The 17,093-nt window shown below is 46.8% G+C and overlaps 1 protein-coding gene across 1 annotated transcript in view; it reads left to right on the top strand.

The window, feature by feature from the left end:
- Positions 1–3,235, top strand: part of LOC115471078 (pancreatic triacylglycerol lipase-like) — a 33,377-nt gene extending 30,142 nt beyond the window's left edge. Inside the window, exons 11-12 of the mRNA XM_030204752.1 lie at positions 1,157–1,324; positions 3,172–3,235. Of these exons, the coding sequence (XP_030060612.1) occupies positions 1,157–1,324; positions 3,172–3,235 (232 nt within the window). The remainder of the gene's footprint in view (positions 1–1,156; positions 1,325–3,171) is intronic.
- The last annotated feature ends 13,858 nt before the right edge of the window (positions 3,236–17,093 follow it).

Genomic DNA, 17,093 nt, shown 5'->3' with positions numbered 1-17,093 from the left:
CTGTCCCCTCCAATTTCCTTTCCAGGCCGTCCTCCCTCCCCTCTCGCACTCCCCTGCAACTCACCACTTTGTCCATAAGTTTCCAGGTGTTCTCTACAGGCCTGATTGGGGGTGCTGTTTTCTTTTTTTTTTTTTTTTACAGGTGGTGCATTCCCCCCCTCCGAGTTCCAGGCCCCCCTCCCCTCTCCTCTGAGTTCCAGCACCCCCTCCCTCCCTCTCTTCTTTCCTCTGTCTGTCCTCCGAGTTCCAGTCTCCCTCCCTCCTACCCCGAGTTCCAGACCTCCACCTCCAAAATCGCCACCCCCCTCTCTTAGACACGTCCTTGCGATGCCTCCACCCATGCCCCCCCCCCCTACACTGGGCCCGCCCATCCCCCTACGTGCACGTCACACCCCTCCAAAATCGTCAACCCCCCTCTGCTCTCCTCCCCTCCTCTTACCGGGGTCCCGGCGGAGAGCAGTGAAGAGCGAGCAGGCTCGGCGAGTCTGCTACCTTCCCGTCTCTTCGCTCTGACTCTGGGCCCGCCCTTGCGGAAACAGGAAATGAGGGCGGGCCCAGAGTCAGAGCTCAGAGAAGGGAAGGCAGCAGACTTGCCGATCCTGGGGGAGTAAGGGGGAGATCATCCCCGATTCCCTCTGGTGGTCATCTGGTCAGTTTGGGCACCTTTTTGAGGCTTGGTCGTAAGAAAAAATGGACCAAGTCGGCCAAGTGCTCGTCAGGGACGCCCTTCTTTTTTCCATTATCGGCAGACGATGCCCATCTCTTAAGCACGCCTCAGTCCCGCCTTCACTACGCTGCCGACCCCCCCTCCCCCATGAACTTTGGTCATCCTGGCAACGGAAAGCAGTTGAGGGCACCGGCTTTCGATTATGCCGATTTGGGCAACCCTGAGAGAAGGACGCCCATCTCCCAATTTGTGTCGGAAGATGGGCACCTTTCTCTTTCAAAAATAAACCTGACAGTTAACAGAAATATAGGAGATTTATGTCATAGAAATCTATGGATATATATTATGTGGGGAAGAGATATTTAGGTGTGCGAATTTGTTTGTGAAGGTAAATGACTAGGTTAGGAGGATTATCTTGCCTTGAGAGTTTGACCTTTCATTTCAAGGACTATGTAGACATTACACTTCCTCTTGTGCTTCCACTTCAAGGGGTTTCATCTCGCCAGGCAAAACGTACACTGCCTACATCGATGCTGAAACTGACGCTGGAACTCTCGACAGAGTGAAATTTCTCTGGAACAACAACATACTCAATCCACTTCTACCCAAACTGGGAGCACAGGACGTCGTCATACAATATGGAGGAGATGGAGTCACGTATGTAAATTCATCATATCCATGATCTTCCTTTCAAACCCTGGAACGTTTTATACAAATTAACGCTTGCTCATAAAGCCTTCTATACTGGCACGCTCTGCTATCTTTCTTCATATCTCATACACCTGCTTGAGCATTGTGAGTCCTTAATGATGGTCGTCTCCTTGTCCCCCCAGTAAAGGTTGCTCAGTATGAATCTACAAGGTAATTTGCTTTTTTTTCCTAGCACTATCTCTTTGGAACTCGTTGCCCAGGAATCTCCATTTTGAGCCCTCATACATTAGAACACCGTTGAAAACATATTTTCCAGTTTATTGGGTAGTTTTCTGTCTTGTGATCTTGCCTGTTGTCTGGGCTCCCCTCCCTTGTGTTGTCTTGGTCTTCTTTTAAAGAAATATGGGCATTCCATTTATTTTCCTTGAGACCGATATTCAGCCTGTGGGAGGCAGCCCGCCTAAGTGCTGTGATCGACATTGACCCTGGATAGTCAATGCGTACCATTTCCGGTGAACGGTATTGAATATCCAGGGTTTTTGGGGCCAGCTCAAACTTAACCGGCTTAGGGGCCCTTTTACAAAGCAGCGGTAAGCTCAACACAGCTCCAGCGTGTGCCAATTCCTGTGCACCAGAAAATATTTTTTATATTGCAGCACTAACCTGGCGGTAATTGGACATTGCTGCGTGCTGTTCCATTACCGCTAGGTTACTGCAGGAGCCCTTACCTCTACCTCAATAGGTGGCGGTAAGTGCTCCCCGCCGCATGCGGTAGCATGGCCATTTCTGTGGGGGGGGGGGGGGGGGGGGGGGCTGTGGTAAAAAGGGTCCTGGCGTGTGGGAAAAATGGCCGCCACTGCTACTGCAGGGTCCTTTTCCCCACAGCTTAGTAGAAGGACCCCTAACTGAATAGTCAGCGTTGGCTAGTTAAGTGTATAGCGGCCAAAGATAGGACTGCTATTTAGGCGGTCCAATTTGGCCGCTAAACTTAGACAGTCAGCGCTGAATATTGCCGGTTATTGTGCAATACAGCTAGTTATCTTTTTGGTGCCAACTGTGAATATGGAGTGGAGGAGTGGCCTAGTGGTTAGGGTGGTGGACTTTGGTCCTGGGGAACTGGGTTCGATTCCCACTGCAAGCACAGGCAGCTCCTTGTGACTCTGGGCAAGTCACTTAACCCTCCATTGCCCCATGTAAGCCGCATTGAGCCTGCCATGAGTGGGAAAGCGCAGGGTACAAATGTAACAAAAATAAAATAGATACTATTGGACATTCTACATGGAATGTTGCTACTATTGGACATTCTACATGGAATGTTGCTATTCCACTAGCAACATTCCATGTAGAAGGCTGCGCAGGCTTCTGTTTCTGTGAGTCTGACGTCCCGCAGAAGCCTGCGCGGCCACATTGGTGATCTGCAAGGGCCGACTTCTACATGGAAGTCATAGGGTGGTGGACTCTGGTCCTGGGGAACTGAGTTCGATTCCCATTTCAGGCATGGGCAGCTCCTTGTGACTCTGGGCAAGTCACTTAATCCTCCATTGCCCCAGGTACAAATAAGTACCTGTATATGTAAGCTGCATTGAGCCTGCCATGAATGGGAAAGCGTGGGGTACAAATGTAACAAAAAAAATATTCAGCAGAGATAACGGGTTATCATTTGTGATAGACTATTAAGAGGTAACATAATATGTATCGCTTAAAAGCACAAAACGTCATTTAGCAGCATTCATGTCTCTTTCTTCCAAGGTTTAAGAACATTTGGTTCAGTCTCTGCAATAAGATTAGCTTCAGCAGTGCTCTAATTTCAAAAAAAGCCAGTATGCCTGATTTCTAACTTTTTCTCTTCTCAGGTCTAATTTCTGTGGCAGTGGGACTGTGAGAGAGGATGTTTTGCAGACCCTCGACCTCTGCTAAATTCTGAATTAAAATGGGACTCTCTTCATGAATAAATAAAGAATCGTTACTCCAACTCGTCTCTGCCTCATCTCTCTTATTCTGACATGTGACTTGGCTTTTATTTTGCAACATACACCATCAGAAATGTATATACATGTGTATGTACTGGAAAATTAAGCTGACCCAAATCCTTAACCTTTCAAAGACACAATCCTTCATAAGAAGCAGTGGTGTATCCAATCAAGGTGCATGCGTTGCGTATACACACCCCATGTCAGTCCCTAATGCCGCATCTCTCCCTTCCCTTCCAGGCTAGGCCCACAAAGATCTGCAATTCCATGCCTCATCTGCCTCCCCCATGCCTTAAAATCACTTCCAGTCTTTGCCCGGGCAGCACCAGCAGCAGCGGCACTCATAGGCAGACTGTGGACTGCACAGGGCTTTGTCCAGGGTTGCCATATAATAAAAAAAAATTCCCACACAAAACCGCTCAAAACCCGCCCAAAAACCGCACACACCCCACAACCGACGGCATCATCCTGCCCCTTCCGTCATCACCCCCACCCCCGCCATCATCAACCCCGCCCCTTCCGTCATCACCCCCCATCAGCCCCATCCCTTCCGTCATCAGCCCCGCCCCCACCGTCATCGCCCCGCCCAATACGTCAACAAACCCCGCCCAAAACATCACAAACCCCGCCTGTCGCCATTAGCCCCACCCCCCACCGGCCGAAAAACCGCCCAAAACCCGCACAGAAAAAAGAAAACGAGCCCAAAAAACCGCAACCCAACGCGGGCAAAAGTTTCCAGCGGTGGGTTGCGGAAAACTGCCCAATTGGACAGGAACCCGCCCATCTGGCAACCCTGGCTTTGTCTCTGAACTGTCCCACCCCTTTCTGATTCAACTTCCTGTTTTCTGAAGGGCGGGATGGTTCAGAGAGAAAGCTTCAGTGCAGGCCGCGGGCAGGCTATGAGTGCTGCTGCTGTTGCTGGCACTGCCTGGGGTAAGACTGAAGGTGATTTTGATGTACGGTGGGGGGAGGAATGGAGGGAACTGCCATCAATCCTTTCGGGGCCGGGAAGGGAAGGGAGAGATGTGGTGGGAGGGAGAACAGTTAAAAAATGTAGGGGCCAATATTTAGCTCACAGCGGTCAGTCGCAGGTAGATTTAACTTTGGATATTCAATGCTGGGTTATGTCCAGGCATCAGGTTTGATGACCTGAAAGTTCTGCAGGTGCCAGATGATATTCAGTCCTATCTGCCTGCCTAGCTGTGATGACACTGGCCTTTAGTATCGCTGATGCCTGTAACTTCGCTCCTGGATGACCCCAGCACATACACTTATGCAAGTGTCATTGTGGTCAGAGCCTATATTCAGCAGTACTGCCTTGTTAACTAATTAATTCCAAATATCTTGCCACAATTCTCTGCCCCACAAATCCTTGGCATATTTTTCCAATTATTTTTGTATCAAGTAGGTAACCAAGTGGCTAATCTATTTGCTACAGACTATGAGTCAGTATATATACATGACATTATCCCAAGTTCTCAATTTTCAAAACTATATTAACAACATGTAACTATGCAAAAAAAAAAAAAAAGCCTACTTCCTCCTTCTCCACTACATTCTAATGAGCGTTTTATTTTTGGATTGTAGGCTACCGCTTTCCACATTCTCTTTCCCCCCAAATACATAGCAGAACAACCTGTAAACCACGTATGTTGCTGCTCCTTATTAGTTAATTGATCATAGGCTTTTCTCCACCCGTTCCAGGGGTTCTAGCCCAGTTTGTCCTGTTTCTGGAAGGGTTGCCACCTTTTCATGCAGCAAGGGAATTCCCCCAATCCCTGATTTTGTTCTTTCCTGAATATACCACTTCCATTTAATTATGCTGGCTTCTCGTGCATGCCCTGTCCGATGAGTTTTTGGGGAGCTATGTATTCATTGCATTATTGGTATTTCAGGTCTCAGGCCAACAACATGTCCTATAGTTAACTGCTCGGTATCCACCAGAGTCCAATAACATGCTAATAGACGTTTCTCAAAAGAAGTGTATTTTCTTTTCTACTAAAAACCTACAGCTCTAAAACCCTAGTGTTACCCGATTCCTTTGTTTTTGCCAAAAGCAGGGGTGTAGCCACGGGTGGGCCCAGGCCCACCCATTTCCGTCCAAGGCCCACCCAAAAATAGTGGATCGCAACCGCAGCTTCAGGTGAGTCTTCTTTTCCCTCCTCACCCCCACCGCAAAGCATCTGGGCGCCGACCGGCAGCGTTTCAGACCCACTCGCCTTCCCTCTGTGGCTGCTGAGATGAATCTCTTTCCCCTCCATCACCCTTGCCGTAAGCATCTGGTTTAAATTAAGGGCGGGCTCAGCAGTGATTCGCTGAGCACTCTGGAGCCTTCCCTCTGCCACGATCTGCCCTGGAAACAGGAAGTTGTGCTGAAGAGAGCTGATCTTGTGGAGGGAAGGGTCTGGAGCCAGGTCTCTTCATCTGTGATCAGCGAAGCGATAGTGAGGGAGGAAAACGGAGTGAGTGGCTGTACCTGTAGTGTGGGAGAGGGGCAGGCTGGAGACAGTGGCTTCACCTGCGTGGGGGTAGGAGGTGGGGGGGGCTTGAGGCCATAAGGAAGGGATTGGAGAGAGGTTCTGGACCTTCAAAAAGGGGGGGGGGGTGGCTGGAGAAAAGGGAGAGAGATTCTGGACCTGCAAAAGGGGGGAGATGGCTGGCTGCAGGGAAGGGAGAGAGGTTTGGGACCTGCAAGGGGGGGCTGGCTGGCTAGAGGGAAGGGAGCCAAGTTTGGGACCTGCAAGGGGAGAGGTTGGGATCTGCAAAGGGGGGGCGGGGTGGCTAGCTGGAAAGAAGGGAGGTTCTGGACCTGCAATGGAGGGGGTGGCTGGCTGGCTGGAGGCAAGGGAAAAAGGCAAGGGAGGGAGGTGCTGGACCTGAAAGGGGGGGGGAGGAAGATGGAGGGAAGGATGAGAGGTGCTGGACCTACAAGGGAGAGAGGCTGGGGGCTGGAGGAAAGGAAGAGCGTTGTTAGACCTGCAAGGGGGGGCAGGCTGGAAGGAAGGGAGAGAGGTGCTGGACCTGTGGGGAGGGGGGCTAGAGGGAAGGCCTGCAGGGGAGGCTTGAGGGAAGGGAGAGAGATGCTGTACCAGGAGGAGAGATTAGAGGGAAGGGAGAGAGATGGCGCCGGGAATAGAGAGGCTATGCTGGACACTGGGAGGGAGGGGTATATGGTCACAGGGGAGAGATACTAGACATAGGGGACAACAGGAACTCAAAAGGGAGATACTGGGCATGTGAGGGCATAGGGAAACAAGGGGTGATGCTGGACACAGGGGTAGGGGATAGAAGGGTGGTGATGGATGCAGGAATTTGAACATAGTGGAGATATTGGACAAGAAACTATAGGGACACAGAGATGGGAGATGGATGGTGGACATGGAGAGAGAAGAAATGACAAATAGACAGGAGACCCTGGTAAGTGAATTAAGACAGAAGAAAGCAGAAACCAGAGACTAGAACCAAGCTGATTTGAAAAATAAAATAACCAGACATCAAAAGGTAGAAAAAAAATCATTTTTTTTTCAATTTTGTGATTAAAATGTGTCACATTTGGAATGTACATCTTGCCAGAGCTGGTGTTAGACATGGCTGAAGCCCAGGCCATAAATTTGGGAGGGAACCCCAAAGCCCATCACCAGACTGCACTGCCTTCAGCTTCCATCATGCTTGTGGCTCTCTCTGGCCAGGCCGCCAGGGGACCAAGAGCAATTGCTCTAGTTGCACTCCAACACCATCCCTGGCATGTACTATGCTTATATTTTGCACAGGAGGAAATGCATTTCTTTCTGTATCTCTGGTATTGTATTACATGCAAGTTTTGGCTTTTTGGGGTTTGGGTTATATTTATGTTTATACATTTTAGTCAATTATTCTATATTTGGCATTTTTTTTCCATGTGTGTGATCGAGGTATTCTGTTAGCATGAATTTTCTATGTAGCCTTCTGTAGTAAGTTTGGTTTGTTTAGTTTTCCCAATAGATGTATTGATATTTTACGGCCCCCCTGTAATATGTAGGGCAATGCCTTTTTCATAGATAGGATCCTTCTTTTGGAAGTTAGTGCTGGCATTGTAGATTTGCATTAGGTTATGAGTGACATTTTGTTTTAAAGATTGTTTTATTTACTATATGGCGGCTGTTGAGATTACGGTGAGTTTTATGGGGAAATGTCCTAACTCTGCTCTTTACCCATTGGGGGAGGGACAGGGGGTTCTGTGGATGCAGAATTTATTTGCCTTTAATACTAGACTATACTTTCTGGGATCATTTCTATAGCGTGTAACTGGAAAGATATGTTGAAAAGTGTTTGGGCTTGCTATACAGGCTAAGTATGTGTGTTAGGGACCCGAGGCTCAATGGAGGTGGAAGAGTGCATGCAATCTCTTGTACTTCCCCCTGAAGCCTGCACTGCTACCCTTATTGAAGTTATTGGGAGTGGGGTAGAGCTGGAGCATGGGGTGGGGTATCAGGTGGCAAGTTTTTCAATTTCAAAAAAGTTGGCAACCCTGGTGCCCACCCATCTGACCTGTTGGCCCACCCAAAAATTGCTTTCTGGCTACGCCACAGGCCAAAAGCTCTAATTAGCATAATTTTCATTCACTGAGACACTTAATTCTAGTTCTCCTAATTGCACTGGCCACAGATCCAAAGCAATCTGTGTTGTCTGCTCAAAAGCCTGTTAAAAAAACAAACAAACAAACTGTTGCTCTTCTCCCTTCCACTCAAGGTCATATTTTTTCCTGATTACCCAGTGCTAGAATTTTACTTATGTGCTGCTTGCAAAAGCTGAGTAATTAACAAATTCCAATGCCCAGTGGTGTAGCAAGGGGGGGGCAGGAGGGGCGGTCCGCCCTGGGTGTCAGCTCGGGGGGGGGGGGGTGCTCCCTGCCAGCTCCCCCCCCCCACGGGTGCAGCACGATGACACCCCCCCGACCCAGTGCCTACCCTCCTCAGCTCCCTCCAACCAGCTGAGCACCCTACCTTTAAAGAAATTTCGGAAGCCGTGGAGAGGCGAGGCGCAGCGCCTCGGACCTTCATTCACGCTGTCTGTCCCGCCCTCCGCTGACGCAACTTCCTATTTCCGCAAGGGCGGGACAGACAGCATGAGGGAAAGCCTGATGATGATCCTCGCTTCTTTTACTTGCAGGCGCGAGGCGCTGCGCCTCGCCTCTCCACGGCTTCCAAACTTTCTTTAAAGGAAGGGTGCTCAGCTGGTTGGAGGGAGCTGAGGAGGGTAGGCACTGGGTCGGGGGGGGGGTGTTGATGCGCTGAGGGGGGTGTCATCGTGCTGCACCCGGGGGGGGGGGGGGTGCAACGGGGAACCGCCCCGGGTGGCAGCCCTCCTTGCTACGCCACTGCCACTGCCTAAAAGTTTCCTTTCCTGAGATGGTCCTTATTAAGATTTATCTCCCATCCCTTGTCTTTTATATGTGCAATTAATAACTCCAAATGAGTCTAAACATAATTTTAAAATCATTATATAAATGTACTTTCTTTTTGTTAATTTTCTGTCTTACAGCGGCACACTCCGTTATCATTTTAACTGCGTAAATCATACATCATTCCAATTCTATACTTTTCCTATGCTGTTTATCCCGGCTGTAACGGGTTTTCAGATAAGCAATACTGTTCCTTCTCCCTTTTCATTTTAACTTTTTGCCTGCCATGAACCATAGCTGCATGGTGGTAGAAATCCTGTTATACTTCCATCTGATTCAGGGGCAAAACAGAAAAAAAATCATTTGCTTTCCCAGATGTAGGGGATAAATCAGTCAGTATGACAAGAGACAATCTGATGCGACATTAATGCAGACTCAGCCTAAATCTATATAGGCTGGAGTGGAGTTAGAAAGAATGCTTAATAATTTGTCTCTTTGGGTTCTGTTTATTAAGCCACGCTAGCATTTTTAGCACACACTAAAAAGTAGTGCGCTAATGCTAGAGACACCCATGGGAATATCTGGGTGTCTCTGGCGTTAGCGTGTGCTAAAAACACTACTGTACCCTTAATGAGTTACAAGAAATATATAGAAAATCTAAAGAAACTCATGACATAGAAGAAAAGGGTTTACTTAAAGATTTGAAGACATGGACTGATTGTAAAAGTTTTGACATTTATGAAAAGACTAGTAAAACAGGCCCGTTTCTGACACAAATGAAACGGCGCTAGCAAGATTTTCCTCGGAGTGTGTATGTTTGAGAGAGAGAGAGAAAGTGTGTGTGAGAGATGGAGTGTGTGAGAGAGAGACAGAGTGTGTGTGTGTATTGTGTCAGAGAGAGAGAGTGTGTGAGAGAGTGTATGTGAGAGACGGAGAGTGAGTGTATGTGTGTGTGGGGCTCCGAGTTCCATGACCCCCTCCTCCCCTCCCTCCCTCTCCTCTCCTCCCTCCCTCTCCTCCTCGTTCCATGCCCCCCCCCCTTTCCTCAGAGTGTGTATGTTTGAGAGAGAGAGAGAGAGAGAGAGACAGAGTGTGTGTGTTTGTGTCAGAGAGAGAGAGAGTGTGTGTGTGTGAGTCTGTGTGAGAGAGAGTGTATGTGAGAGACAGAGTGAGTGTGTGTGAGAAAGTGAAGCCTTGAAGCATTCGTGCGATCTGTAAGGCTTCATCTCCTCAATTGACGACACGTAGTTCTGGAACGTTGCAGGAATGCTACAAGGTTTGAAGGCTTCACTTTCTCGGCTTCAGAATGTTGGAGGTGCGTTTTATTATATAGGATTATAAAAAACTGTCTTATGTTTGCATTGCGTCAAAATAAGTCCAGGCTTTGGCATACTAGTGCTAGTAAGCAGGACTCAGAATCAGACAGTGAGGATTATAGGTTATCCGTTACCATTGTTGCCTGGAGAACAAGATCAGTGAGAGTCCCAGTCCCTTGGAATATCTCAGAGATCACAGCCATAGCCAAAGATGTTCCTGATATTGAGGAAGATTCAGTAAAGTGGCAGAAAGAACTGTTTAGTGTGTTTGATGGTTATAATCCCACTTATACTGACACCAAAGTAAGTAAACTCCTCAAGGAAGCTAAATGGTACGCAGAGAATCCAAATATTCAGGAGATTTATTTATTGCATTTGTATCCCACATTTTCCCACCTCTTTGCAGGCTCAATGCGGCTTACAATACATCATGGATAGTGGAAGTAAGAAGAGAATAAATATTTGGTATTACAGAAGGATTTTGGGTTGCATGGTAATAGAATTCATGATAGTAATGTAACAAAAGGCATTATAAAGCATTTCTGGATATATGTGGGGAGTTTTGCATGTGTTGATCTTGGTATATCTTGTCAAAGAGATGGGTCTTCAGTTGTTTTCGGAAGTTGGTCAGTTCATAGATCGCTTTTAGGTTGCGTGGCAACGCGTTCCAGAATTGCGTGCTCATATAGGAAAAGGTTGATGCGTGCATTAGTTTGTATTTTAGACCTTTGCAGTTGGGGAAATGGAGATTAAGGAATGTGCGAGATGATTTTTTTTAGCATTCCTGGGTGGTAGGTCTATCAAGTCTGACATGTAGGCTAGGGCATCACCATGGATGATTTTGTGAACTAGGATATATACTTTAAACGTGATGCGTTCTTTAAGTGGGAGCCAGTGTAGCTTCTCTCGTAGGGGTTTTGCACTTTCGTATTTTGGTTTTCCGAATATGAGTCTGGCTGCCGTATTCTGGGCTGTTTGGAGTTTTTTTGAGTATATGCTCTTTGCAGCCTGCGTAGAGTGAGTTGCAATAGTCTAGATGACTGAGTACTAATGACTGTACCAGATTATGGAAGACGGTCCTTGGGAAGAATGGTCTTACTCTTTTTAGTTTCCACATTGAATGGAACATCTTTTTGGTTGAAGAAGAGGAAAGGGTAGAGGTAAAGGACAAAGGCCTGGAAATAACAATGGCCTACCAAAAGGCCCAAGTTTTATATGTGGCCAAATAGGACACTGGAAAATTTCAGGTCCTGAAAAGCCTCCACAAGGACCCCTTGATTCTGGAGCTGAACAATCCCTGTATATCTGTGATGTCCCACCTAGTGACTGACTGGTTATGGGGAAATCCAGCACTGAAAAACCCGAGGAGACTTTTCAAGGAGAACTGTCACCTGAGACCCTCTATCCTCTCATACCCCTTGAAGCTGATTGCTCATTTGACACTGTAGTGAATGGACAGCCAACCTGGTTGCTGATTGACACTGGAGCCAAACATTGTGCTCTCAAGTTTTCAGAATTTACCATGGTTTCTCTGAAAGGGGAAATGGTCCCAGCTGAAGAACCATCTGGTAACCCAATACCTCATGCTTTATTTGAACCCGTGCTCATTCGAGTGGATTCTTCATATTAGGAAAATACCTTCCTTATGAGCCCTACCCTTCCAGTCAATCTGATAAAACATAGTAACATAGTAGATGACGGCAGAAAAAGACCTGCATGGTCCACCCAGTCTGCCCAACAAGATAAACTCATATGTGCTACTTTTTGTGTATACCCTACCTTGATTTGTACCTGTCCTCTTCAGGGCACAGACCATACAAGTCTGCCCAGCACTATCCCTGCCTCCCAACCACCAGCTCTGCCTCCTACCACCGGCTCTGGCACAGACTGTATAAGTCTGCCCAGCATTATCCCCGCCTCCCAACCACCAGCCCCGGCACAGACCGTATAAGTCTGCCCAGCACTATCCCCACCTCCCAACCACCAGCCCCGCCTCCCACCACCGGCTCTGCCACCCAATCTCAGCTAAGCTCCTGAGGATCCATTCCTTCTGAACAGGATTCCTTTATGTTTATCCCACGCATGTTTGAATTCCGTTACCGTTTTCATTTCCACCACCTCCTGCGGGAGGGCATTCCGAGAATCCACTACTCTCTCCGTGAAGAAATACTTCCTGACTTTTTTCTTGAGTCTGCCCCCCTTCAATCTCATTTCATGTCCTCTCGTTCTACCACCTTCCCCTCTCCGGAAAAGGTTCGTTTGCGGATTAACACCTTTCAAATATTTGAACGTCTGTATCATATCACCCCTGTTTCTCCTTTCCTCCAGGGTATACATGTTCAGGTCAACAAGTCTCTCCTCATATGTCTTGTAACGCAAATCCCATACCATTCTCATAGCTGATGGGCAGATGCTACTACTACTACTATTTGACATTTCTAAAGCGCTACTAGGGTTACACACCTTTTGTGCCATCTTGGCGGTACCATCTACGGTACTCCAGATGGCATATTTCTTCAAGCTCAAGAGCAGCACTTACATGACGTTGAAGCAATAATGTTTGTGAATCTCGAGGAAGATATGAAGATGTGATTCTATGTGCCCCATGGATGTGACTCCATGAAAGCAGAGTTTAATATTACTTCTAATCCTTATAACACCAGGCTTCCCAAGGCAGATTACAACAACAGTTAAGATGAACCCATCAGTAAACAGGATATCCTCACTGAAATTTGGCCATGTATTACTGTATTGTATAGAACAGTGTAGAAAAAGGAGTACAAAATATAGACTTTATTTGTTCTGTTTCTACTAGCTACAATAATTTTTAAGCAGTTTAAGTGATATTCAATTTTATTTCATGATATTTACATCTACATATGGGAAGATTTCAAATAAATTAAAAAGCTGTCAAGTAAAAAAAAAAAAAACAACAACTTTTGTTCTTCACCTTTTAAGGCACTGGGCTGAAAAATGGGGCAGGGTAGAAGAAGGGGGAGGGAGAAGAGAGAAAGGATATGCTGGACGGGGGGGCGCAAACTGATAGTTTGCAGGGGGGGCACCACAAACCCTAGCACCAGCCCTGCTCTTTCTTTTCTGAAGCATTAAGAAAGGCCTTAGAACCCCTGCAATTCGAGAGGTTCTGTCTTGGTATAGTACATTGATGACCTTCTGGTCAGCTCACCCTCTAAGGAAGCTGGTAAAAAAATATTCTGTGCTGTTGCTTAAACATCTATTTAACATAGGCCTAAAAGTCAATTGAAAAAACTCCAGTTCTGCCAACCAATTTATTTATTTAACACCTTTATACCCCACATTTTCCCACTAGTCGCAGGCTCAATGTGGCTTACACAATACCGTAGGGCAGACTACAGTTCAGTAAAATACAGTTAAGCAATGTAAAGTAAGGTAACATAGTAACATAGAGTAACATAGTAGACGACGGCAGAAAAAGACCTGCACGGTCCATCCAGTCTGCCCAACAAGACAACTCATATGTGCTACTTTTTCTGTATACCCTACTTTGATTTGTACCTGTCCTCTTCAGGGCACAGACTGTATAAGTCTGCCCAGCACTATCCCCGCCTCCCAACCACCAGCCCCGCCTCCCACCACCGGTTCTGGCACAGACCGTATAAGTCTGCCCAGCACTATCCCCGCCTCCCAACCACCAGCCCCGCCTCCCAACCACCAGCTCTGGCACAGACCGTATAAGTCTGCCCAGCACTATCCCCGCCTCCCAACCACCAGCTCCGCCTCCCAACCACCGGCTCTGGCACAGACCGTATAAGTCTGCCCAGCACTATCCCCGCCTCCCAACCACCAGCCCCGCCTCCCAACCACCAGCTCTGGCACAGACCGTATAAGTCTGCCCAGCACTATCCCCGCCTCCCAACCACCAGCCCCGCCTCCCAACCACCGGCTCTGGCACAGACCGTATAAGTCTGCCCAGCACTATCCCCGCCTCCCACCACCAGCTCTGGCACTGACTGTATAAGTCTAGTCATCGTATAGGTATCGTATAAAACAACAAAGATAATAAGAGATAATAAAAGATCAATAAGATCCAAAAATTATGCTGTGACAAAAAAAAAAGCAGTAACTTAAGTTGATTCTGGAGGAAAAGCCTTCTGGAATAAGGATGTCTTCAGTAATTTCCTGAAATGTAGATGGTTCGGAGTTGGTTTTAAGAATTTGGGCAATGCATTCCATAGCTGTGTGCCAATGAAGGAGAAGCTGGATGCATAGGTAGATTTGTATTTTAGGCCATAGCAATCTGGGTAATGTAAGTTTAAATAGGATCGGGAAGAACTGAACTGTTTCTAGGTGGTAAATCTATTAAATTTAACATGTATCCTGGAACGTCTCCGTAAACAATCCTATGAACCAAGGTGTAAACCTTAAAGGCAATATGTTCCTTGATGGGGAGCCAGTGTAATTTTTCATGAAGGGGCCTGGCAGATTCAAATTTTGATTTACCAAAGATAAGTCTTGCTGCTGTGTTCTGGGCGGTCTGAAGTTTCTAAATTAGTTGTTCCTTACAACCTGCATAGATTCCGTTGCAGTAGTCTAGCTGGCTTAATACCATTGACTGTACCAAGTTGTGGAAAAACTTCTCGAGGAAAAAAAGGTTTTATACGTTTGAGTTTCCACATTGAGTAGAACATTTTCTTTGTGGTGCAATTTACTTGGGTTTCCAGGGTCAGGTTCCGGTCAATTGTGATGCCAAGTAGTTTTAGGCTATCCGAAATAGGGAGTAGTCTGGGATATTCAAAGTTGTAGGTTTAAACTTATTGTGCTGAGAAGATAAGATGAGGCAGTGAATCTTCAGTGTTCAATTTCAATTGAAATGAGTTGGCCCATGCGTCCATTGTATTCAAGCCTGTCCTGATTGAACTGGAGATTTCAGACAAGTCCTTTCTGAAAGGTATATAAATTGTGACATCATCAGCATAAATAAACGGATTTAAACCTAGATTTGATAAAGAATTAGCCAATGGAATCATCATTGTGTTAAAGAGAGTTGGTGATAGTGGCGAACCCTGAGGGATTCCGCAAACAGCTTTCCATGAAGAAGATAAGGTTGAGCTCACTTTCACCCGGTATGATCTGTGTGATAAAAAGCCTTTAATCCAGCTAAGTATGCAGCCTGACGGTCTCGGCGAGATACAAAATGGCCGCCGAGACTTCAATTCTCGGCGGCCATTTTGAATCTCGCCGAGACCGTCAGGCAGCAATGCATACAGGAGGATGGAGAGCAGCGCGCTGGGCAGGAAAGAGGGGGCTCTTTCCTGCCCCAACGTCACTAGACCACCAGGGAAGATCGCGTGAGTAGGGAGAAGTGGTGACAGGGCCGGGGGGAGGGCGATCCCGAACTCGGAGGGAGGGAGGGCACCAGCCAGCCGGCCACCCAAATCTCTACCTTCGGAGGTAACCCTGAGGGCGATCCCGAACTTGGAGGGAGGGATTCGGACAAGACGCACCGGAGCACCTAGGTTTTAGAGGAGGGAAAAAGAAAACATTTTTTTTTCCTATTTCCCTCCTCTAAAACCTAGGTGCGTCTTATGGTCCGGTGCGTCTTATAGTCCGAAAAATACGATATATGATGTGGGAAAAATTACCTTATTGTACAAATAGCAGTAGGATGTACAGTGCACTCCATTTAACTGAATGTTGGATAAGCGCATGCTCTGTTTAACTACATGCTGTACTTCGGTCCCGTTTTAGGCGCCATCAATTTCTATGGGGACAAACTTCGGTTTAGCGCACCACTGATAAGTGCAAGATTTGGTTATATGCATGGTTTAAGATCACTCCTCTGCAGGAAAGACTCTGCATAAGCGCGCGCATGGAATATGGAAGCCGATTGGCGTGTGACAACCAACGAGATTTCAAATTTACCGCCCCTTTAACTGCCACAGGTAGAATAAGCGAAAGAATGTTGTTAGAGTGTACACTGGAGTTGTCGTTGTGCAACTGTAAGACTTTAACACTGGCTAAACGAATAGAAGTTCTTAAAACATTAGAAAACAAACAAAGTCAAGCATCTATTACTAAAGAATATGGTGTCAATACCAGTCAAATTTCACGTATCTTGAAGCAGAAAGACCAGCTTCTGAAAGACTGGTAAAACAAAACAATTCCACACCGGAAACGAAAATCGGCGGGAAAAGCTGAGGAGGTAGAAGATGCACTTCGGTGGTTTTCTCAAGTCAGGAGCAGATAGTTTCCTGTCAGTGGTCCACTGCTTATGGAGAAAGCTAATAAGCTAGCTGAAAATCTTGGACTAACTGAATTCAAAGCCACTGTTGAATGGTTGAAAAGATGGAAGGAGAGGAACAACATAAAATTAAAGAAACAGCATGGTGAGAAACAAGACGCTGATGACTTTGGTGCTGAAAATTGGGTTGTTTCAGTTCTTCCTACCATCTTGAACGAGTTTGCACCTCGTCACATTTTCAATGCTGATGAAAACGGTCTCTACCGGCGAGCGATTCCTGATGGAACACTTGCATTCAAACAAGCCGAAACTACAGGAGGTAAAATGTCGAAAAACCAACTGACGATCTTCCTTTGCTGCAATATGGATGGGAGTGAGAAGTTGGAACCACTCGCCATTGGAAAGAGCAAACAGCCCCATTGCTTCAAGATTGTTAAGCGACTTCCTGTGTCATACGAGGCTAACGCAAATTCATGGATGACTGGGGAAATTTGGAAGCAGTGGAATGTGGGCACTAGAATGCGGGCACAAAAGCGTCAGATTTTGTTGCTTTGTGATAATTGTGCTGCAGACAGTGATGATGTCAGGCTGTCTAACGTCAATGTGGTCTTCCTGCCACCAAACACTACCTTTCTGATCCAACCTATGGATCAGGACATAATAGCCAATTTCAAACAACATTATTGGGCTCTTGTGCTACGTCGTCTGATGAGCATTATGAATGACCAGACTGGCAAGGATAAACGTGCTGTTGAACTGGCTTGTAATCTATCACTGTTGGATTCCCTACATATTCAGAAAGAAGCCTGGAATCATGTTACACAGGCAACCATTGTGAACTGCTACAAGCGGGCAAGCTTTGTTAGGGATGTGGAGAGGGACGAAACAG

This window comes from Microcaecilia unicolor, chromosome 5, assembly GCF_901765095.1.
Source record: "Microcaecilia unicolor chromosome 5, aMicUni1.1, whole genome shotgun sequence".
Classification (NCBI taxonomy): domain Eukaryota; kingdom Metazoa; phylum Chordata; class Amphibia; order Gymnophiona; family Siphonopidae; genus Microcaecilia; species Microcaecilia unicolor.
The sequence above is the reverse complement of the archived record's forward strand: the minus strand, read 5'-3'. Positions and strand labels throughout refer to the sequence as shown.